The sequence below is a fragment of the Ambystoma mexicanum genome, chromosome 9 (genome assembly GCF_040938575.1).
Source record: "Ambystoma mexicanum isolate Mex_15411 chromosome 9, UKY_AmexF1_1, whole genome shotgun sequence".
Classification (NCBI taxonomy): Eukaryota; Metazoa; Chordata; class Amphibia; order Caudata; family Ambystomatidae; genus Ambystoma; species Ambystoma mexicanum.
Window position 1 is genome coordinate 1,554,626,736 of NC_090931.1, and position 23,664 is coordinate 1,554,650,399.

General features: G+C 45.8%; 2 protein-coding genes and 1 non-coding gene across 3 annotated transcripts in view; 1 reads left to right on the top strand and 2 right to left on the bottom strand.

Annotated features, from left to right (window-relative positions):
• Positions 1–23,664, bottom strand: part of LOC138489514 (zinc finger protein 658B-like) — a 573,438-nt gene that overhangs the window by 15,025 nt on the left and 534,749 nt on the right. The window lies entirely within an intron of this gene.
• Positions 1–23,664, bottom strand: part of LOC138489513 (zinc finger protein 771-like) — a 59,790-nt gene that overhangs the window by 15,025 nt on the left and 21,101 nt on the right. Inside the window, exon 2 of the mRNA XM_069617255.1 lies at positions 21,705–22,094. Coding sequence (XP_069473356.1) covers positions 21,705–22,062 — 358 coding nt within the window. The 5' untranslated portion in view covers positions 22,063–22,094. The remainder of the gene's footprint in view (positions 1–21,704; positions 22,095–23,664) is intronic.
• Positions 20,505–20,658, top strand: LOC138490908 (5.8S ribosomal RNA). Its single transcript, XR_011275796.1, has one exon. It is a non-coding gene; the product is annotated as a 5.8S ribosomal RNA (ribosomal RNA).

Genomic DNA, 23,664 nt, shown 5'->3' on the forward strand with positions numbered 1-23,664 from the left:
GACCGGACTTGTCTGGCGACCACTGCCAATCCTTACAACTAGGCTACAAATGGTGTGGGATAATGTTCACGAAAAAGAAAGAAGTGTTCAAAAAATGATAAGTCAGGATGTTCAGGCCGTTGGCCTCCCTGCGCCACGTTTTTAGTACAGGACAAGGCAGTTCACTCGAGCACAGCACACTCTTGGGCTTCTATGGCACAAGGTCACAGTCCCTTTTACCAACATCAGGGCATTCTGTGCCCAGGTCTCTTAGTTTAAAGTCGCTTCATTCAGAGGGCCTCATGTACCAGAAACAGCAATAAAAGTTCCTTTCCAAATATTCAAGTCGGGTGATTCACTCTTCACCCTGGATACCCCTAAGACGGGCTCAGATCCTTTTTCATACAATCAGTTTCCCTCAGCCGGGTTCAGACCAACTTTAGTTTGCAGACATCATTCAGTCGGGTTCACACTTGCCACAGCAATATCTTCTTGGGCGACTTATGGTACATCCCAGATTCCCCTCTTCCGGGCTCAGATCCCCTTTTATACAATTAGTCCCCCTCTTCCAGGCTCAGACCAATTTCAGTTCACAGGCACTTCGATTTCACAGTTCAATAATTCTCACACGCTCAGTTGGATACTAGAGACCTTCGAGTGGCGCCGGACCACTCTGTATCTGGTACCTATTTCAGTTTCATAAAGTTCAATCATATACAAGTTTTCTTTCGTCATACAATGTTGCCGCTTGCAACCTTGAGCGTAACACAGGTCTGCTATCAGTTTCTCCAACTCACCGGCTATGCTGAACTCACTGGCGTTGCTTTGCCTTCATAGTCAAGGACAGTGCCACGCCGGCAATAGTTTCTCCCCGCCTTGGCCATCAATGCGGGAGGGCCCGTGTACTTTTGATACATACTGCACCATTTGTCAGCTGCAATTCCCGGTTTCATATCCTCGAGGCCTCGGTCGCGGTCTTTCTCTGAAAAGGGCAAGGGTAATTCGCCCTCTTTGTCGTCCTCTCTGGTCTTGCCGCCTTTCTCCTCGGTTTAAACTGCAATCTCGGAATTGCTACTTCCTCGTGCGGTTTGCCTTGCTCAGAGTGTGCTTTCATGCTCCGTCTTTTATCTGTGTTGTGAAGTAGGATGGAAGTCAGGTATGTGTAATTTAAATTGCCTGACTGCCTGACCCTTGTGTCGGGACATGTCAGGTATACGGCTGTGGTGTTAGTCCGTTGTCGCTCACAAACTGTCTGTGAGAAAGTGTTTGTGTCGGAAAGGGCGTCTGGGGGGCAGAGGGGATTTGAGCTTCTAGGTATCCTACCTGGTAGGTTGGGGAAAAGGTGTTAAAAGGAAGGGGATAATACCGCATCTCACCTTTCGGTATCCCACTTCCACGCCCCGAAGGCCCCTTCCAGGAACTGGATCCAACCGCTATGACCATGTCCTGGCCACCTGGATAAAAGACTAGTGGTGAGACATTCAGGTTTCTCACAGCTATTCACGAGATGCTGGCGCGTGTGCCCTCCCTTTTAACGGTCATAGTGTGAGAGAAGAGGAAGCAAGATTAGTGGATCGCAAAAGCGCGAGCACTCATGAGATTAGAGGAAAGGACCCATCAACGTGTCCTTACGTGCTGCAGCCATATTTGTTGATGCAGGTTGCCATGGAGATGACATTCTCCTGTGTATCGCAGCTATATTGTTGACACTGTAGCAGAAATCCTTGTTATGGCTCTGCTTTAACCGGCGAACAACAAAGATACGTGGAAATTAATATTGTGCACCCCGTGTGCGATCCCTGTGAAGCGTCACTGCCTGAGATAACAATTGCTGTGTGATCACAAAAGAATCCAGAGTGATCGCCACACAAACTGTTGACCTGAATCACATAAGTACAGAAGTGCAATTGGCAACTATACATAAATGAACACTGTACAGAATCAAATTTAGTTTGTGCATACATTCTAAGGGAAGGATAGCAGCATGGCTGTGCCACGTGCGCCTGGCTCTGCAACATTTATGACATTGCCAGGTCCGGTGGGAAAAAAAAGTGAGCCACTGGAAGAAAAGCTTCTTACACTACATGAAGGCTGCATGTGAATTTCTGCATCTACTGATAGGAAAGTTTCTCTGCTGATGCACTATGTAAGGTACAAAGGACAGCGAATTTTCGACACTCTACCACCCCTAGTTGAGTTAGATGGGGATGCACCAAATTAATTTGTGGTAGTCTTTCCAAAATTGGGACAGGCACTTCAATACTAAAACCAGCACCATTTTAGAGCGCTATCATTTTGGGTTTGCGTGTACAGGAACATGGGGGAAAGCGTGGAGGAATACGTTACTGCAGTATGCCACTTGGCATTGTCCTGCAAATTTGGAGAGACGTTTGAGGAGTATATCAGAGACCAATTCTCGATACATTGAAACAGGAATAAGATAAGAGAGGAACCTTGGTTAAAAGATAAACTGAGGCTAGATGAAGTTTGAGACATTGCCAAGCACGTCGAGCACTTGCTAGCATGTGTGGCCAAGTTAACTGAGGCAGAGAATAAAGATAACAAGACTGAAGCTTTAAACATATCTGAAGGTAGACAAAAGAAGAAGAGGAGGAGGGAAAAGTCTAATCTGAAGAGTGGTGTGGATAACCTAGTGGGCAAGGTCAATTACCAGCAGGGAGATGGACGACTGTTTCTGTTGTGCAAGTGGGTTGCATTTTGCTGCTTCTCCTATTTTCTCCAGACGCAAACTGTTTGCGTCAAATGTGACAGAAGAGGTGTCACAGTGTGTAGGTCTGTACACTCACCAACAAGTCAAACGCTTGGAAAACATTCTATTCATCCGTGTCCCTGGTGGTTGACGTGGCACCTCCAACACCACCAGGTACGCAGATGATATTAGTTCCGTTGCATGTACTGGTTCTTTTTATGTTGGTTCTTTTTCCAATAAGACGGTTCTTTCTTTCTCCCCTCAGCTTGACATGTACTGGTAGTACATTGCTCTTTCGTTTGAATCACAGTGGTACCCGTTTTATCCTACGAGTAGCACAGTGTCTCAATTGAGGAGACCCTCATTGGGTTCAAGTCGTGATCTGGGCAGTAACAATTCAATCAGATCTCGATTAGAACAGCCTCTAGGCGGCCTGATTCTCGGTATGTGAGTACTGACAAGAGGGCACCTTGCAAGTTGTTGTATAAACTTTAAAAGTGCTATACGTAGAAGAAGGAAGATCCTTGGAAGATGAAGAGGACAGTGAGATAGAAAACATTACTGTGAATGTAGTGCACAGTGTAGAAGATGAAGAGTGCGAGAGCCCCTATGCTGTGATCTATGTGAATGGGAGAGAAATCTCTATGATGGAATGACTCAGGGGCAAAATATTGTTGATGCCCAAGGAGGTGATGTCCAGGATTTACATAAAGCAGATCTGAATCCCAGAGGATATAATCTTGACCAAATAGAATTGTTGGGTTATTTTGATGCTCAGTTTACCTCTATGGGAGAAGTGCTCTAGGGAAGACATATGTAACAAAGGGTGCAACTTTGTTGGGATGGCGTGACCAAAAGCAATTACGGATAAGGCTTGATCCCAATGTGTCAGAACAAGTATTGCAGGTTGGAGATACGACTGTCTCAGAAATGTAAAGAAGTGTTTGAGAAAGGTGTAGGAAAAGTTAAGGGGATGAGTCATCGGATAATACCGAAGAAAGGAAGCAATCCCGTGGCTGTGAAGTTACGTTCTTGGTTCTGAAGGAAGGTGTGAAAAAAGTCTTGAGAAGTTACAAAGAGAAGGCATTACTGAAAGGGCACCACTAGTGGTGGTGAAAAAGCCTACCAGTGAGTTGACTTGTGTGAATTAAACAAATGTGTTGTAGTAGACGGACACCCACTACCAAACATTAATAAAATGTTATCCATGATAGGAAAGGGGAGGGTGCTTTTTTTTTTTTTAATCAAAACTAGATATAGCTTCTGCAATCAACACATGTAACTAGAAGAGAGTAGAAGATGAACAGCATTCATAACTCATGGAGGGGTTTTTCAATTGATGAGGAATGCCATTTGGTGTAGTATCTGCATCCTCTGTATTTCAAAAAGTGATGGATCGGTTTTTTAGGGGGATGACCGGAGTATTCTGCTTTCAAGGTGACGTTTTGGTGTGTGGTGAGAGCGAGGATGAACATGACATTCTACTGGAACAAGTATTGAAGATACTAAAGAAAAAATAAGTGTCTTTAAGAAAAGAGAAATGTGCATTTAAAAAGGGAGAAGGCAGAGTATCTAGGTCATAAAATATCAAGTCCAGGTTTAAAGCCCAAGGGCGAGATGATGAATGCTATTAAGAAAGTTGCGAGACCGGCAACAAAAGGAGAACTTAGATCATTTCAAGCTATAATTAAGTTCTACCAGAAAAATGTTACCTACAAAGTGACAGAAATGAGGAAGCTGTTAAAGAAAAGTGAAGAATGTATATGGAACAGTGCATGTGAGAAGACATTCTGTAGCATCAAGGAGGAAATTGACTTGGCAAAAGCGTTAAAATGCTTTGATACAAGGAGAACAAGTGTTGGTACTGTGGAAGCCAACGATAGCAGTGTGGGAGTGGTATTATCCCAGATGAGAGATGATGCAAAGGATGACATGAATGCTCATGCCATTTGAGTGCTAAAAGGGCCTGAAAGGAATTATTCTGTTCTAGAAAAAGAAGCATTGGCATGCCATTGGGCCGTAGAAAGATTCCAGAACTTCCTGTGGGATATGGCGTTTGTGATTCGAACTGACCATAAGCCTCTTAAATGTATACACTTGAGTTGAAAGGTCTCAGTAAAGTGTCTAGAACGGTAGCGAGCTGGGTGACGAGACTTCAATGTCATAAATTTAGAGACCATGCTTGGTGGATTATGGGAGAGAAGTTGAAAATCGTGGATTCTATACTTTATTTGGGGGTGGCTGTAAATAAGAACTGCAATGGTCGTTCCCACTATCTCTCACTCCGATATAAAACAAAAAAAACTAGCAGCCCAAAGATAGATACCCCATATGACCTGGACGTGCCGCTTTGGAAATATCCGGGTATACCGCCCACATTCTATAAAATAATACAGAGACCCAAATAAAGAAGTCCGAATGTGTGACACGTTCCCCAATGGGAAATTTATGACCAGAGAAGAATTTGATGGGGGGAGTTGGGTGGGGACCACTTAAAACACTTCAGTATCACAGGATGAAATCAGCATTCAATGCACGATGGCCACTCTTTCCAGAAGAACCACCCTCAAGTCCATGCATACAGGCGGCGACATCTGGGATGGGATTGGGAGTCTCCAAGTTATACTCACTAGTGCAAACACACATTCCCACAATAAAAAAGGTTAAAAGCTAAATGGGAGGAGGACCTGAACACAATCATCACAGATGGCAAATGGGCCAAATATTGCACGCTTACAAAATCGGTATCATTGAACGCAGGCCTTTGGCTGATTCAATTCAAGGTCCTAAACAGGCTACACTATACCCCAGCCAATGCCCTAAATGCAAGACAGCCCAGGCAGGGTCATACCACATGTACTGGGAATGTGCCTCGATTGCTACATTTTGGAATTAAGTGGCAGAAACATTAGAAGAGATAAAACAGATCCTGGCGTCCGTATCCCGCAAAAATACCTATTCAGAGATATTGGTAAACAGTCCAAAACAACTAGGAGACTGTTCAATGTCTTCTGTGCAGTAGCAAAAAGGTGTACATTGAAATGTTGGAAAAACCCTTTTCCACCTAAGATTGAGCATTTTCTTCGTGATCTAACCTACGTGAATGAATGCGAGGAACAATATACATTGACGGTAACATCAAGTAATCGCCCTAAAGACATATGGGCCCCGTTTCGGATATACCTTTGTGAAATGGCCTCGGATGAGGAAGCCTCCATGTAATGGAAATGCAAATGCAATTGGTGAAATATGTATCTAACAATGTGAGAAATCTATGTACTGTGAATGCAATGTGCAATGAGTTAAATCTGTGTTGATCATTAAAACAAAAACAAAAAAAAAAACATAAGAGTTTAAAAAAAAAAATCTAGCAGCCCAAGGTATGAGAATTTTTTATAAATATTGTAGATTTTCCCTTGCACCTCTTGTAAAACATTCTATCGCCAGAAGGTGGTGCCTATCTTAATCTATGGAGCAGAGGGAATGTGGAGTATGTCTTGGAAGATCTGGCCCCTATTGGAGGGCATGTTTTGGAGGAGATGTTTAAAGCGATCTAATGCTCTGCCAATAACGCTGCTAAAACACGAACTAAGACTTCAATCCCTTGAACGAATTGATTATGGAAATCATTAGGGCTTTATTGTAAATGTAGATTGGCAGTAAGTGGCTCGCACTTTGAAAAATGTAAACTGACGAAGAACTCTATTGTTTGTTTGTTTATATATTTATTGTGCACACCGGACCCGGAGGTATCAGGGCGCAGGTGAAGAGAGGCTTAGATAAGGATGTTACAGAGCAGAGGTGAAGACAATTTCCTCAGTGTTACAGAGTGAGGGTAAAACAGTATAATACATGTATAGAGTAAGTACACATGTTACATCTCTCATGCATTTACTTATCAGCATCCATGTGCCAAAAATGCATAACATACAGGTAGGGCTGGGTTAGTGCAGGAGGAGGGTGTGGGTTACATGTCTTTCCCTATGAGCCAGTTGATTGTGTTCTTTCTGAATTTGATAAACGTTTGGTCAGATCTGAGTGTGTGTGGTAAGTGTGTGTGTCTATTGATTGCCCCCTGAAGCGGTGGCAGGAAAAATAGAGGGAATACTGATAGATCTGGACCTGGTATTAGACAATCTACTTACCAATCCCATGAAAGGAAAAAAAAGTTACAAGAGCTTGATTGGATTGAGACAGTCAGGATACAAAATCTTGATCCCCTGAGGTCCTACCTGGAGAGAGAGAGAAAGGGCCTGAACCAGCCCCCACAGTACCTGCTGAAATTTCCTTCTGCTTATTACAGAAATATGCTGCTAAGGGTGAGATTGAACATTCTCGAAATGAGAGGTGCAATTGGAAAGACACTTGAAATGTCCTATTGCCGTCATTGTGGTCAAAATAGTGTGATGGAAACTCTTAACCACTGGGTTACATCTTGTGTTGCCCTGACAAGCATGCGTTCTATGTACTTAAGAAAACACCAGCTTTTAGGTTATAAATCATTAGATCAATATTGGTGGGAATGGATGCTTAATGGGGGAGAGCACAAGTTTATGGGCCTTCTTACCAGGCTGGCGGTAGCCGTGCCTGTTATACAGGCACGGCTGCCGCCAGTATCCATTTATTTCCGGCACCTGCGAATGGGCAATTACCGGGTCATGCCGAGTTTGGCAGACCCGGTCATTGCCCATTCGCGGGTGCCGGAAAGAAGGGACTCCCCATCCCCATTCGGCCCCATAGGGCTCAATGGGGAGGGTGGTAGCAGCGGTACCATTAATAACGGTACCGGTGCTACCATCATGTTCTGGACACAGGTGCCGGTACGGCCACCAGGTCAGGCATCCGCAAGCAGAACTCCTAGTATGGCGGTACGGTAGCAACGGTGCTGGTAACGATACCAGCGCCGTTGTTGCCTTACCGCTGTACTTGTAATGAGGCCCTATGTCTGGAAGTGTTGAGAGTTTAAAGATGCGATTTTAAATCTCACAAAAGAAATGAGTGAACAGAACTTTGTACTAACAAGAGATTTTTGTGGAAATGTAACCCATTTTTCTTTCTTTGCTTTAAAAAAAATCCTTTTAAAGAATATTTTGCAGGATTTATACTAATTGGATTGGATTTATGCAAATGTAAATGATTAAAAATAACTTTCTTTTGGCCTATATGAATAAGTTGAACCAATAAACATTTAATTAAAAAGAAAAAGAAAAAAAATAAAGTTTAACATGGAGATAATGGAGATTGGTGCACCATGCATCTGGCGATCAAGGCTTCATTCAATTATCATTTGGACCAGAAATAATTGCTACATATCTACTTGTGTCATGGGAATAACATCTATTCGCTACTTCGCCAAGCACTATCTTGTACACCCATCGACTGCTTCATTGGCTGTCTCCTACTTTCAGGTGAAACCCAAAACTAAATACATTGTCCTAGGAGACTTCAACCTAGGCTTTGATGATCCTGCAGAAAGCAAAGCGGCAGCCTGAAAAAAGGCCTTCTAGGAAATGCAATTCTCCCAAATAGTCATCACCCCCACTCATTCCAAAAGGAAGAATTCTAGACTGGATACTCTATTCTCAATACCACAGTAACCTTACTAGACATCCTCCAATCACATTGGACTGATCATTGCTTAATAAAATTCACAATAAAGATAGATACTGATCACAAATCCACAAGTTGCAAACTACCACCTATACAAGCCAGAAATATGCGTAAGCTCACCTTGGAAAATGTATACCCAGTACTTAAACTACTTAACACCAAACCCCAGGCCAATACCACCTCAAACAACATTGCTAAACACTATCACCAATGCTTAAAATCTGCAGTTGATGACCTAGCACCGCTCAAAGACAAAGTTCCCAAAACTAAACGCAGCGCCCCTTGGTTTAATAATGAACTCAGAGAACTCGGATGAGAAAAAAAGAGCTTAAGAGATCCCAACTAGAAAAAACAACTCACCCGACCTACAAACCAAACTACAAAAACTAGCCAAAGCCTACAAATCCAGTGTACTTTCCTACAACAGCCGCAGACTCCAACACCAAAGAATTATTTACTATTATCAAAGAACTAGAAACGCCCATACTTCCCTCCAACCCCATAGTTCCAAGTAAAGCTTGGTCCACCACCATTCAGGATGCCTTATCCTTTGAAGTGACCACTCTCCAAAACAAAATAGACGCCCAAAAAAAAACCTACTAGATCTTACCACCATGCCCCCCCAACCCCTCGACTACATCCATCAGCCCCGATGTACCGGAATTCTAGTTTACACAAGTCACCCCTGTACAAGTCCTTAAAACTATAGCATCCCTCAAGCCCTCGAACTGCAAAGGTGACAGCACCCCAGCTAAGGTACCCAAAGAATGAGACACCATACTAGCACCCACCATCACCTACTTTGTGAATTAATCCTTCACATCCAGCGAAATACCAGCCCTCCATTAAAGCAGCCTGGGTCACACCACTACTGAAAAAAACCTTCCCTAGACCCCACGGTCCCTACCAACTATAGGCCCATAACAACAGTACCATTCCTCCTAAAAATCATTGACAAAATAGCTTACACCCAAGTCCAACGCCACCTTGAACAGAATCACTTGCTAGGGGAAAGACAATCAGGCTTCCTCCCCAACCACAGTACAGAGACAGCCCTTCTAGACCTCAAAAACCAGATGGATGCCATCAGGGACTCCGGCAAGTTATGTATCCTCCTACTCCTAAACCTATCAGCTGCCTTTGACCTGGTCGACCACGACAAGCTCTGCCAAACTCTATCCACCAACTTTCATTTCTCCCACAAGGCCACCACTTGGGTAAAATACCTCATCTGACCGCACTTCAAGAGTATCCATAGGAGAGGTTGCAGCAGATCCCATCCCTGTACCACTAGGTGTAGCACAAGGATCCTGCTTCTCCCCCACCCTATACAATGCCTACACCAAGTTACTCTTCGCAGCATTAGACGCCATGGGAGTAATCTACACAAACTTTGCGGATGACACACAGATCCTCATCCCCATCACAGGTAACCTGGACCAAGACACGGCCACCATCAACACAATTTACTCACACATCCAAAGTTGGGTGGCTTACAACAGCCTTTGCCTCAATGGAGACAAAACTGAGATCCTTATAGTTGACTCCCCCAACAAACTCTGCAAACTCCACCCAGACTACACTTCCATAATGATTGACGACACACCCATCAACATCTCCCACAAAGTCAAAACTTTGGGTGTATACCTCGATTCGAATCTCACCATGAACCACCATATTAGCGTCCTTGCTTCCTCAACAGCCTACACCGCCAAACTCATCACACTGAACAGGCCTCTCCTATCTCCTAATAACTGCTTGACACTTTCTAGAGCCCTCATCCTAACTAAAATAGATTACTGTAACATCATACTGCTAGACACCTCCAAAACTAACTTAACCAAAATCCAGCTCCTACAAAACAAAGCCCTCAGAGCAGCGCTGGGTATCAAAAAAAGAGAACACATCTCACAACACAGAAGAGAGGCACAATGGCTCCCAGCACAGTCCAGAATCCTCCATAAAACACTCACCATCCCCCACAAATGCCTATCGGACACTGCCCCTACCTACCTACCTCAACAACTGCATTGCACGAAAAACCACATTGAGATCCCTTAGATCCAACGCTAATATCCAACAGCACATTCCCCGCTTCAGCGCCACAAGAACAGTTAGTTCTAGCTTCACCATCGCAGCTCCCCGTATCTGGAACTCTCTCCCACCCCACCTATCCAATGAAACATCGCTACCCAAGTTAAAAAAACAACAACTCAAAACCTGGTTGTTCAACAAGTGCTAATATTCTCTCATATGCTTCTTGCACCAGACGGTAAAACCTAGCAAAACTAGATCACTCTTATGGCATTTATTAGATTATGCACCTGCTATACTGCTGTCCTGATCACGAAGATATGTTCTCAACTATCAACAAAGATGTATATAACCTCAACTCGTTAACAAAGATATATGTAACTTACGCCGTGATGCCCAAGGGTTTGGGCTTGTATCCAAAGGTAATAAATAAATAAAAAATGAATAAATGGGGTTCTCATAAAGTTGGACAAATGCAAGCACTGCGACTCGCCAGCTCTAAAGTAACACATTGTGCAGTTTCTAATAAGGCCTTTGCTACAAAATGGCAGAGGCTCTGCTCAATGCAACATTATAGTTCATCAGGGACACTTGTTTCTTCATATATGTATATCTTCGTAGTCTCCTGCGTTTATTTAGCACCCTACATTTCTCAGTGATCTTCTCACTGGACACTGCAACCTAATTCTATTCTACAACGTGATATGACACTTGCCCCCATCCTACTTGTGTTAGTTTGTTGCTTGTATGCAAGCTTCTTCAAAACAGTTGGGACGGATAAAATGCCTAAAACCATTTGTTTAAGTGAGCTCCCTTACCTTATATTTAAGTTCACGTTTTGGAAGCGTGGTGGGTGGTGCACGACGTGATGTTTGCCCCATTTGCACCTTCGCACTAATGACGCTATTAGGAGCTCCTTGAGGCACCACGCCCTCCATAAAGTGTGGCTGACCTATTAAGAGTGGACGCTCACCACCTCCAACAAAAGCAAAGATCAGGAGTCTCGCGACACAGGACTCAATTACTATAAAAGACGCCTCCACCGCGGGCAGCATTGCTCATGGTCCACAGGTGATGCCATCATTTTAGTTTTTATAGCAGTGCACATTTCTTATAAATTACCTAAATCTTTCATGTGCAGTTTAAGTTGTTCACTAATGAAATATTGTCATACGCTCACCAAAACACTGCAAAAGTGCATGAATAGCTCTTAACAAAAGGTATAAATAAAAAATAAATACTATATGATAAGCCCTTTTGAGCCTTCCCACATCAATAAAAAAGACAACTGCTGAACAAATCCAGAAATAATTAAATATAATAATGAGCAGAACCGCGATGGCATGTGTCCAGGTCCTGCTCTAGGCTGCACTGCGTTCTGCGATGAGCAGGGGATTTGCCTGCACTATTTCACTGCATTCTGGGATGAGCAGGGGAGATGCCTGCACTATTTCACTGCATTCTGTGATGAGCAGGGGAGATGCCTGCACTATTTCACTGCATTTTGGAATGGTCCGGGGAGAGGCCTGCACTATTTCACTGCATTCTGGGATGAGCAGGGGAGATGCCTGCACTATTTCACTGCATTTTGGGATGGTCCGGGGAGAGGCCTGCACTATTTCACTGCATTCTGGGATGAGCAGGGGAGATGCCTGCACTATTTCACTGCATTAAGGGATGAGCAGGGGAGATGCCTGCACTATTTCACTGCGTTCTGGGATGAGCAGGGGCGATGCCTGCACGATTTCACTGCATTCTGGGATGAGCAGGGGAGATGCCTGCACGATTTCACTGCGTTCTGGGATGAGCAGGGGAGATGCCTGCACTATTTCACTACATTCTGTGATGAGCAGGGGAGATGCCTGCACTATTTCACTGCGTTCTGCGATGAGCAGGGGAGATGCCTGCACTATTTCACTGCATTCTGGGATGAGCCGGGGAGATGCCTGCACTATTTCACTGCATTCTGGGATGAGCCGGGGAGATGCCTGCACTATTTCACTGCATTCTGGGATGAGCAGGGGAGATGCCTGCACGATTTCACTGCATTCTGGGATGAGTCGGGGAGATGCCTGCACTATTTCACTGCATTCTGCGATGAGCAGGGGATTTGTCTGCACTATTTCACTGCGTTCTTGGATGAGTCAGGGAGATGCCTGCACTATTTCACTGCGTTCTGGAATGAGCTGGGGAGATGCCAGCACTATTTCACTGCATTCTGGGATGAGCTGGGGAGATGCCTGCACTATTTCACTGCATTCTGGGATGAGCAGGGGAGATGCCTGCACTATTTCACTGCATTCTGCAATGAGCAGGGGAGATGCCTGCACTATTTCACTGCATTTTGGGATGGTCCGGGGAGAGGCCTGCACTATTTCACTGCATTCTGGGATGAGCAGGGGAGATGCCTGCACTATTTCACTGCATTAAGGGATGAGCAGGGGAGATGCCTGCACTATTTCACTGCGTTCTGGGATGAGCAGGGGCGATGCCTGCACAATTTCACTGCATTCTGGGATGAGCAGGGGAGATGCCTGCACGATTTCACTGCATTCTGGGATGAGCAGGGGAGATGCCTGCACTATTTCACTACATTCTGTGATGAGCAGGGGAGATGCCTGCACTATTTCACTGCGTTCTGCGATGAGCAGGGGAGATGCCTGCACTATTTCACTGCATTCTGGGATGAACCGGGGAGATGCCTGCACTATTTCACTGCATTCTGGGATGAGCTGGGGAGATGCCTGCACTATTTCACTGCATTCTGGGATGAGCTGGGGAGATGCCTGCACTATTTCACTGCATTCTGGGATGCGTAAGGGAGATGCGGCACTATTTAATGCATTTCTTTTGCTATGTTACCAGATGCAGGATGCTAGATCTCTGAGACCGACATTGTTAGGAAGCGTAGGACACTATATCCCCAGGACTGAGACTCCCAAGAAGTGCAGGGCGCTATATCCCTAGGACTGAGATTGCCAAGAAGCACAGGATGCTATATCCCTGGGACTGAGATTGCCAAGAAGTGCAGGACACTATATCCCTAGGACTGAAATTGCCAAGAAGCGCAGGACGCTATATCCCTGGGACGGAGATTGCCAAGAAGCACAGGACGCGATATCCCTGGGACTAAGATTGCCAAGAAGTGCAGGATGCTATATCCCTAGGACTGAGATTTCCAAGAAGCGCAGGATGCTAGATCAGTGGGACTGAAATTGCCAAGAGGCGCAGGACTCTTATCTCTGGTACTGAGACTGCCCAGGAGGTTATATCCCTGGGATTGATATTGCCAAGAAGCACAGGACGCGATATCCCGGGGACTGAGATTACCAAGAAGCACAGGACGCTATATCCCTGGGACTGAGATTGCCAAGATGCACAGGATGCTATATCCCTGGGACTGAGATTGCCAAGAAGTGCAGGACACTATATCCCTAGGACTGAAATTGCCAAGAAGCGCAGGACGCTATATCCCTGGGAATGAGATTGCCAAGAAGCGCAGGATACTATATCCCTGGGACTGAGATTGTCCAGTAGCGTAGGACACTATTTCCCTGGGATTGAGATTGGCAATAAGCGCAAGACGCTATATACCTGGGACTGAGATTGCCAAGAAGCGCAGGACGCAATGTCCCTGGGGGAATGAGATTGCCAACAAGCAAGCATGTTATATCCTTGGGAATGAGACTGCCAAGAAGCGCAGGATGCTATATCCATTGGACTGAGATTGCCAAGAAGCGCTGGGCGTGATATTTCTGGGACTGACATTGCCAAGAGGCACAGGACTTGCTATCCCTGTGACCGACAATGCCAAGAAGTGCAGGACGCTATGTACTTGGGACTGAGATTGCCAAGGAGCGCTGGACACTATATCTCTGGTACTGAGATTGCCAATAGGCGCAGGACGCTATATCCCTGGGACTGAGATTGCCAAGAAGCACAGGACGCTATATCCCTGGGACTGAGATTGCCAAGAAGCACAGGACTTGATATCCCTGGGACTGAGATTGCCAAGAAGCACAGGATGCTATATCCCTGGGACTGAGATTGCCAAGAAGCACAGGACGCTATATCCCTGGGACTGAGATTGCCAAGAAGCACAGGACGCTACATCCCTGGGAATGAGATTGCCAAGAAGTGCAGGATGCCATATTCCTGGGACTGAGATTATTATTATAATAGTCTTTTATAACACGCCTGATAACGAAGAGGTTTCTAAGCAGGGACCCGGGATTCGAACCCGTGTTGCCCTGCGTTGTCTTGCTTCCAAGACGAGTGTGTTTCCAATGTGCTATACTACCCATGTCTGATTGCCAAGGAGTGCAGGAGCCTTTATCTCTCGGACTGAGATTGCAAAGAACGCAGGATGCTCTATCCCTGGGACTGAGATTCGCCAGAAGCGCAGGACACTATATCCTTGGGATTGAGATGCCCCAGTAGCTCAGGACGATTGCCAAGCAGCACAGGATGCTATATCCCTGGGATGAGAGTGCACAGAAGCCCAGGACGCTATATACCTGGGACTGACATTGCCAAGTAGCGCAGGACGCTATATCCCTAGGACTGAGATTGCCAAGAAGCGCAGGACGCTAGATCCCTGGGATCAGGAACAGTAAAATTACATTACATCAATAGTCCCAACACCCCACATCAAGGCGCAAAGTGTGTTCAGTTCTTTCGCCCTCTTTTTTGTGAATCTGTTGTTGAAGCACAACTGTTTTCTGACGGTGTAAAGACAGGCCATGTAACAAATTTTAAGTAAACCTTCCTGAGATTGTGGTATTCTATCCAGCTTTCATCCAAATGTTTGTGGAATGAGTTGATTCCAATTAAGAGAAAGGAACATCATCTACTGCCCCTTTATAATGAATAGGCTCTGGGGGATGTCCCTTGTTAGACACACTCTTTCATGAGGGATGCTGGGCATATGTCGCCTTTCCATTTGGAGGTTTTCAGGCTTTTGATTAGCTTTAGGACTTCAGATTCCGATAGGTCGGTGAAGCTGAATTTGGGTGTGGGCGGATTAGGGATGGGGAGGTGAGGCTGGTACCCATGTCATTTGGTTCATTTTTGGATTTAGCTTGTTGTACATACGTTTGATACCATCACAATTATGTACAGGAGTGTCCCCCGATTAGGAGCTTAAGACTGAGTATGTGTGTAGTATCGTACTGCAAGGGCGGCATGGTACATGGCACTGACACAAAAGGTACAATTTGTAAAACCGTTATTGAGGTTTCAATGGGGTTGAAGAAACTCCTACTTTGCCCTATAGCTGAGATGGGAGTAGTCTCGACCAAACAATAAATAAAACAGTCCTGGTTGAGTCTGTCAAATCAAAATGGCATGTACTAACAAAAACTTAATGCCTGCCCTATCTCTCGTACACAAAGTGTTAAAAGGAGACTATGTATGCAAAGGAAAGTTAGTGTTCAAATAGAAAGAATAAATGTGGCCGAGTCAGCTCTCCTCCCCACGCTGCACAGCAGGGAGTAAGGTGGTCCATGTAGACAGGATGACACACTCTGGCTCAGGCTCTTAACACAAAGGCAGTTCAAGACGTGGATCGAGGCCCGCCCCGGCCTGCCCTTCCACGTTAAAGTCTTAAAAAAAACAGTTCTCCATCAGTCAGGCTCGGACCGCTCAAAGCAAAAACAGAACACGTGCAGGGGTTCCCTTCCCAAAGCTGAATTCATCGCATTTAGGGGTTCCCTTCCCCCAACTTATTACACCTTCAGTCTTCCTCATTCGGGCTCAGACTGTTTCCCCGATGTCAAATACTTCTGAATGTGTGTGGCACTTAGACTTTCCCGCTTTCAACTCAGACTCCTAGGTTATTTGCCCCACTGCTTCCTGGTCTGGGTATTTCGTATTATGCACCAAAGTGCAACATACACCTTTTTACTCTCCCCTTTTCTCTGGGTCAATTTTAATCACCTTGCATCTACAGTTAATTCACTTTATCGCTACAAACTTTTCACCTTTCAAAGAGACTTTCAAGTGGGCTACTTCCTTTCGCCGGGCCACTCTGTTAATCAGTATCGCTGACTTTACAGCAATCGTTACTTCAAGGTTCATTTGCAGGTCTGCCTTTCTTCGCATCTCATTCACACGCATACAGCCTTGCGTGATATTATGTTGCCACTACAATCTTTTTTTAGAACACACCAGTCTTTCACGTTGCTTGCCACCTCACCGGATGTGTGCGTTTCTTTCTTGTCTTTACTGTCTTTCAGTTTATGAGTCAAGGTTAGTACCACAGGCTTGGCCTCGCCTTCCCAACTCTGCCGTTCACACTGGAGGGTCTCTGGCGTCCTCGATACACATTTCAGCCTTCTAGTTTGGGATTCGGCCTTCTCCACGTGTCTTTCGCAAGCCTTCTGGAGGCAACGTCCTCCTGCAGGGCACTCCTGTGGTTCTCCACCCGTGGCACTCATCCCTCGGTCATCGCTCTGCTCCAGTAGGTTTGCCTTCACCTCGGAGGTTCTGTTGTAACTCGTGTTCCACCTTGCTTGGAGTGTGTCTCTTTGTTCCGCCTTTTATCAGTGTGAGGAGAGCCAACTGGTATCAGATGTATGCACTTTGAGTCATGTGCCGGGACACGATCAATGCGATGTGTAACAGTTAGCATTATTACTCTCAGTCAACCTTCTTCCTCTGCCCACTGTTTGTGTGGAAAGGGGTGGGGGAATTGGGAAACCGGGTAATCCTAAAAAAATAGGAGGGATCATGGGTACGGGAAAGGGAGGAATACCGCATCTCGCCGTTAGGCAGAAACCTGTGCAGTTCCCTTAGGGACCACTGCAAAAGATTTAAGACTACAGGTGTTTGGCAGTAAACCCACTTGGTAGCAGTCTGTACCACACAGATTCACTTGGTAGCTGTGGCTGAGCAGTCAGACTTCCCTCAAGAAGAGTTAGGCAGTTTGTAGAGTATACACAATAGGTACAGAGACACAGTAGCACAAGCAAACACTGACCAGAGCTTTGTGTAAAAGTATATAATTATTTATTTAAAGACACACTTCTAAATTACACTAGCAGAAAGAGGTAAGTAAATTCAACACACAGTCACTATCATATATATACACAACCCTATTCACTTATTAGACAAGTCTTAGTGAGAAACACCACTTATTTTCAGACAAAGGTGAGCGCTTAACATAAAATGGCACTCTAATAAGTTGTAAAGAAAGGGAGGGAAAAAGGCAGAGTTAAGGAAGCACACAAGTTTCAATACTTTTACCAAGAACTTCAGTAAGGCAGGATAGGCAGATTTCTACTGGAGAGCAAGGAAGTCAATTGCAAGGCCCACTCTTGGAGAGAGCAAGCAGAAGGGGTCCAGGTTCACACAGTGGGGTTATGCCCAAAGAGTCTTGTAGATAGTTCGCACAAAAAGGATGAAATTCAAGTCAGGAAAAGTTAGCAAGGTTGTCCCAGGCTAGCCCAGGTTAGAAAGTCGAGGCTTTACTGTCACCCCGAACGATCTGTCGCAAGGGAAGCCAGGCGGGACACGGTACATTAAGTGTGAAGGGAGCTCCAGCGGGGGCAGTTGTTCCTGGCAGCAGGTGCAAGTCGGTGTTTCGTCCAGAGGAAGAAGAGGTCTCGCCGTGGAGGAAAGATGAAGGTCGTTGCACTGCCAGGAAAGAAACCAGCCGCGGAGTCCTCCGGTTAAAAGGTACTAGCCTTCTCTTCGCGGCAGTGGTAAACCGTGGTTTTCCAGTTGCCGGGGTGCTTGGCACGGGCAAGGCGGCCAAGAGATGCTACAGGAAGGTGAAAAGAAGGCAAAACTGGTTATCCCCACCAGTCAAAGGAAGAAGACTCTCCAGACTGGAGACCTCCTCTGTCGTCGGGAAAAGTGGTGAGACGGTTCAGCAGTGCTCCACCAGTGGTGTCATTGTTGCAGGTCGGCTCAGCTTCTCCCTCCTCGGATTCTTAGGTCCTGTGGCGACTTCTGAAGTTCCAGTCCCCAAAGCCCTGCTTTTATGTAGCACACCCCCATTCACTCAGCCTAGCTGTCAATCAAACATGCTAAGTGGTGAGCGGGCCAATCACACGAGAGTGCTACTTGATTTACCAAGGTAACTCAGTCCAGGGTGCCTAAACCCCCTCCCACACCCCTTGTGGTACCCAGACAGAGTGGCACCACATTTGGAGGCTTCTGTGGAGAAGCCTGCCAAAAAGTGGAACAAAGGGCTTGACTTGGGTTGGAGTCACAGAAGAGAACACAAACGCCATTTTAGAATCGAGTTCTGGCAGAAAATACCAACCAGTGAATTAATATTAAATAAATAAACCGGTGGTATGTTCGAGGCTATAAGAATTAAATAATTAAAGTTGGTAGCCTCAAACAATGGGAAAATCCCATAGAGATATATTCGCGGTCGAATATAAAAAGTAGTATCCACGGCCACCAGCCAAAACTCGATCAGGGGGGATGGAGACGTGCCCCCTCGAACAACAGACCCCGGGGCAATCGAATTGCCCCGACCAGTACGTCCACAATATGATGGCTTGTACGGGTTTCTGTTCATAATTTGGGACTAGCAAAGCCAATGGTGACTTTACATGCCCTGGGAGACAGTAGTCAGTCCCAGGGTATGGAGTCTATGTTGGGGGGTCGCTACGACACCCCTGGGTTACGGCACGGAGGGTGCTGTGTAACCCACATCAAAAAACACATGAGACCCTATGGAGTAAAAGACCCCATAGCCCATAGCCCATAAAACGCATGGAAAGTTAAAAGAACACCTCAAATCATGTCTAAGAGTGGGAGCAAAAGAATCTCACTCTTAGCAGGAGAGAAAAAAATAAACCCCAAAAATCCAGCAAAGCTGCTGGGGGACTCACTAGGTTTGGGAAATTAGTCTTACAGAGAATTCTCCCTAACACTCGCCACCGGCTGCCTCAGCCCCACTCCCCGAATACCGCTCACCCAGGTGATCCTCCCACACTGGTCCACCTCCAGGGTCTGGATCCAAAAGGTGAGGTCCATGCCCTGGCCACCTGAGAGAGATATCCCCCGGGGACTAGCAGTTTCTGTTCAGTTCTTGTTTTTTTTTTTAATCTTTTCTCTCACAGACATTGATTAGATCCAACTTGACTGGCATGTCAACATATTCACGGATACCGGTAGAAGTCTTCCCGGGCTAGTGTTTTTCTCCCCAATACACAAAAAGCACATGTTTTCCGGACAGTGGAAATACTAGACTATGCAGTTTAATCAATAAGGTCTTTGGATGGGTACAGCTCATTCCCATAGGTACTAGTCGAATGACACTACACCTAATATAGGATCCTCACATTAAGGGGTCAAGATGCGTGCAGAGCATTCCTATAGGTGCCTTGGGAATCACACTGGACATGCTAATGGATCCTAGCATTAATGTGTCAGGATGGGTGCAGAGCATTCCTATACCACACCAGCTGAACACATATCCGGTGCGCCCACGCACCATACGACACTCTCTCTCTCTACTGACTTGAACTACGGTTCCCGAGGGCGTTCAACCTACCAGCGGTTTGAGATCATACCAATGATACATAAGGCGCTATATAAATGCCAAGTAACACAACATAACATAACTATAGGTGCCTGGGGAATCACACTGGACATGCTAAAGGGTCCTAGCATTAAGGTGTCAGGATGGGTGCAGGTCATTCCTATAGGTGTCCGGGGAATAACACTGGAACTATCAACGGGTACTAGCGTTAAGGTGTCTGGATTGGTACATAGCATTCCTATAGGTGCCTGGGGGAATAACACCGGCAATAATAAAGGAGCCTAGCGTGAAGGGGTCAGGATGAGTGCAGAGCATTCCTATAGGTGCCTGGGGAATAACACTGGAAATACTAAAAGGAGCCTAGCATGAAGGGGTCAGGATGGGTGCAGAGCATTCCTATAGGAGCCCGGGGAATAACACTGGAAATACTAAAAGGAGCCTAGCATGGAGGTGTCAGGATGGGTGCAGAGCATTCCTATAGGTGCACGGGGAATAATACTGGAAATTCTAAAGTAGCCTAGCGTGGAGGTGGCAGTATGGGTGCAGAGCATTCCTATAGGTGCACGGGGAATAATACTGGAAATTCTAAAGACGCCTAGCGTGGAGGTGTCAGGATAGGTGCAGAGCATTCCTATAGGTGCCCGGGGAATAAAACTGGAAATTCTAAAGGAGCCTTGGCGGTGGATCACTCGGCTCGCGTGTCGATGAAGAACGCAGCTAGCTGCGAGAATTAGTGTGAATTGCAGGACACATTGATCACCGACACTTCGAACGCACCTTGCGGCCCTGGGTTCCTCCCGGGGCTATGCCTGTCTGAGGGTCGCAAAAAAAAAAAAAAAAAAAAACACAGGAAATTCTAAAGGAGCCTAGAGTGGAGGTGCCAGGATGGGTGCAGAGCATTCCTATAGGTGCACAGGGAATAACACTGGAAATTCTAAAGGAGCCTAGTGTGGAGGTGCCAGGATGGGTGCAGAGCATTCCTATAGGTGCTGGGGAATAATACTGTAAATAATAAAGGAGCCTAGCATGGAGGTGCCAGGATGGGTGCAGACCATTCCTATAGGTGCCAGGGAATAATACTGTAAATAATAAAGGAGCCTAGCGTGGAGAGGTCAGGATGGGTGCAGAGCATTCCTTTAGGTGCCCGGGGAACAACACTGGAAATACTAAAGATGCCTAGCATTAAGGTGTCAGGATGGGTGCAGAGCATTCCTATAGGGGCACGGAGAATAATACTGGAAATAATAAAGGAGCCTAGCGTGGAGGGGTGAGGATGAGTGCAGAGCATTCCTATAGGTGCACAGAGAATAATACTGGAAATTATTAAGGAGCCTAGCATGAAGGTGTCAGGATGGGTACAGGTCATTCCTATAGGTGCCCGGGCAACAACACTGGAAATACTAAAGACGCCTAGCATTAAGGTGTCAGGATGGTTGCAGAGCATTCCCATAGGTGCCTGGGGAATAACACTGGAAATACTAAAGGAGCCTAGCGTTAAGGTGTCAGGATGGGTACAGGTAATTCCTATAGGTGCTACACCCATTTATATAAACAATAAACATTGCTTGGAGAGGACTGTTAGTGCGCCAGTGTCAGCGCAAGACGTCGTCTCTGAACAATGAATGAGTCACACCATAGTGACCCTCATACTATTCACTTGTTCTTTGATGGAAGAGTGGGGAAGTGATGGTAGCTGACTTGTGATAGTGAGTGCCTATTGGTGACTACTGGGAGCAACATAGGACAAAAAGGGAGTACTCAGGGAACAAGATTGCAAGTTTTTCTTTTTTTTTATAATTCCCTTTCTTTATAGTAAACAAGATATTTCATAAAATTGCAATACTATATTTTAATGTATTTAGTCCTCACCTGCAGCTCTGGCAAATGCCCCCTTCTCATCTTCCGAGTTGACCCTCCTCAGAAATTTCTGAGTATCTCTGTCGGAAGCTCCTTCCTCTTCCTCAGTCTTCACCAGTTTCACCGACTTCTGATAATTCTGGTCAGGTAGTTCCTCTCCTACCACAACCGTCACCCAATCCTCAGAGCTCCCATAATTCCAGGAAGAAGCATCTTCCTCTTCAACCTTTACCTGGATAATGGGGTGCAGACAATCAATGGAAGATGGGCCCTCTTCAACCTTCATGCACTCCATGGAGGTGCCCCAATCCATGAGGGGCGGTTTCTCGTTGCTCGCACTGCAACTGGCTCGTGATGTCCTGATTATCATTAACAGACGCGGGGCTGAACGCCTCCTTCAATCTTCAGTGAGACCATGAAAGAGAGGAGAAAGAGAAAGCGAGAGATTGAGGCACTGGGATAGCAAAATGATCTTCCTTTGGTGAAACATAACTGACTGTTTACATGCTTACCCACCAAGTGCCTCCTTTCAGAGAGCAGAGAAGGCAGGGACACCACAAGTCGCTCATGCTGACGTGTTACATTGTGCTCTCTGTCCAGCCTGCTGCACAGGGACTCGGAAAGAGCCTTATAACCTGAGCATCTATCTTCAGACAAGTACTTCCTGTGAGCCCTGAAGCCATCACAAGCTCCTTCCATTGATTAAACAAACACCCGGATTATCAAATACCCTTCCTCGATTGCTCTGCCCTCCTCCCGTTGTTATTTGTAGGATAAACTGAAGTGTTCTCTCCCGGACTGTAAAACCAGATATTATTCTTGCCTGTTATGTTGTTATCATTAGTAATTCATTAATTCATTTAGTGATTCATGTATCCATCATTCATTCTGAGTAGAGATATTAGTCATCCATTCTCCAGGTTGCTATGTTGCATTGAAAGACACTTGCATGCATTTTGAAGAGAGAAATAGGCCCGGTTATATGAAGAGGCCATGTTTAGACATTGTTATTATGTATGCATTAGACACGCATGATGTGTGCACTTAGTATGCATTGAGTCCACATTATGGAGCGCTTTCGTTTGAGTGAATGTGTTAGGCACTATAGAGCATGTAACTGGCTCTGAAGCCATTTAGAAGCGGTTCGTTCCGCAGAAGGATTGTTATGGTAAACTGCGAATCGGAGAACGTCAACAGAGTCTTGGCAGGAAGGTCATAACTTTGGCCGAGTAGAAGCGAATGAGACGGGCTGGCTTATCAGGCCCTGGGCCTGCTCTGAGATAGACAGAAAAGTGGGAGGCATTTGAATGGAGTGAGGGATTTTCGGTGGAGAGAGAAGGATGATTTTCGCTTGCACTGAGCTGAATGGGAGGATGGTATGTTTATAAATAGGGGAGACGCAGTTTGAAAGCAGTATGAACTGGTCTGTAATGTCACAGTGACTGGGGACATTACAGGTGAGCGCAGACATTTCGACGCTTGCATGGAATTAGAAATGCAGGCTTAACAGGGGAGTGAATCTTAGCTTAGAGAGGATGTTACCACAGAAATGTATGACGTGATTTGACACTATAACTGTGAGCCTGAAATGAGCGAATCAGATGTACTTTGAGAAGTGTTTCGGATGCAGTTTGGGATGAGATCGTGGCATGCAGCTTGGCAGACAAGCTTGGGAGATCGGAAGAGTTTGGGATGAGAACCAGAGCTGAGTTGGCAAGAGACCAGACCACTGAGGGGCCAAGCAAAGAGGCCCTGTGCAGGGCTAGCAGAGGGAGTTGGAGAGGAGAGAGAGGCCCGGTGCTGCCTGCAGTTCTTGGAAATGGGTAGTATGGTTTAAGGCCTAACTGATTGTTAAGACAAGTGCACATGGGGAATTAGGACATGCACTCACACTGAGCTTTTGGCTTGGTGGAAGGGACGATCAGACAGGGATTGTCTTATGAGAGAGAGTGTGAAGTGTGGTGTGGATTGG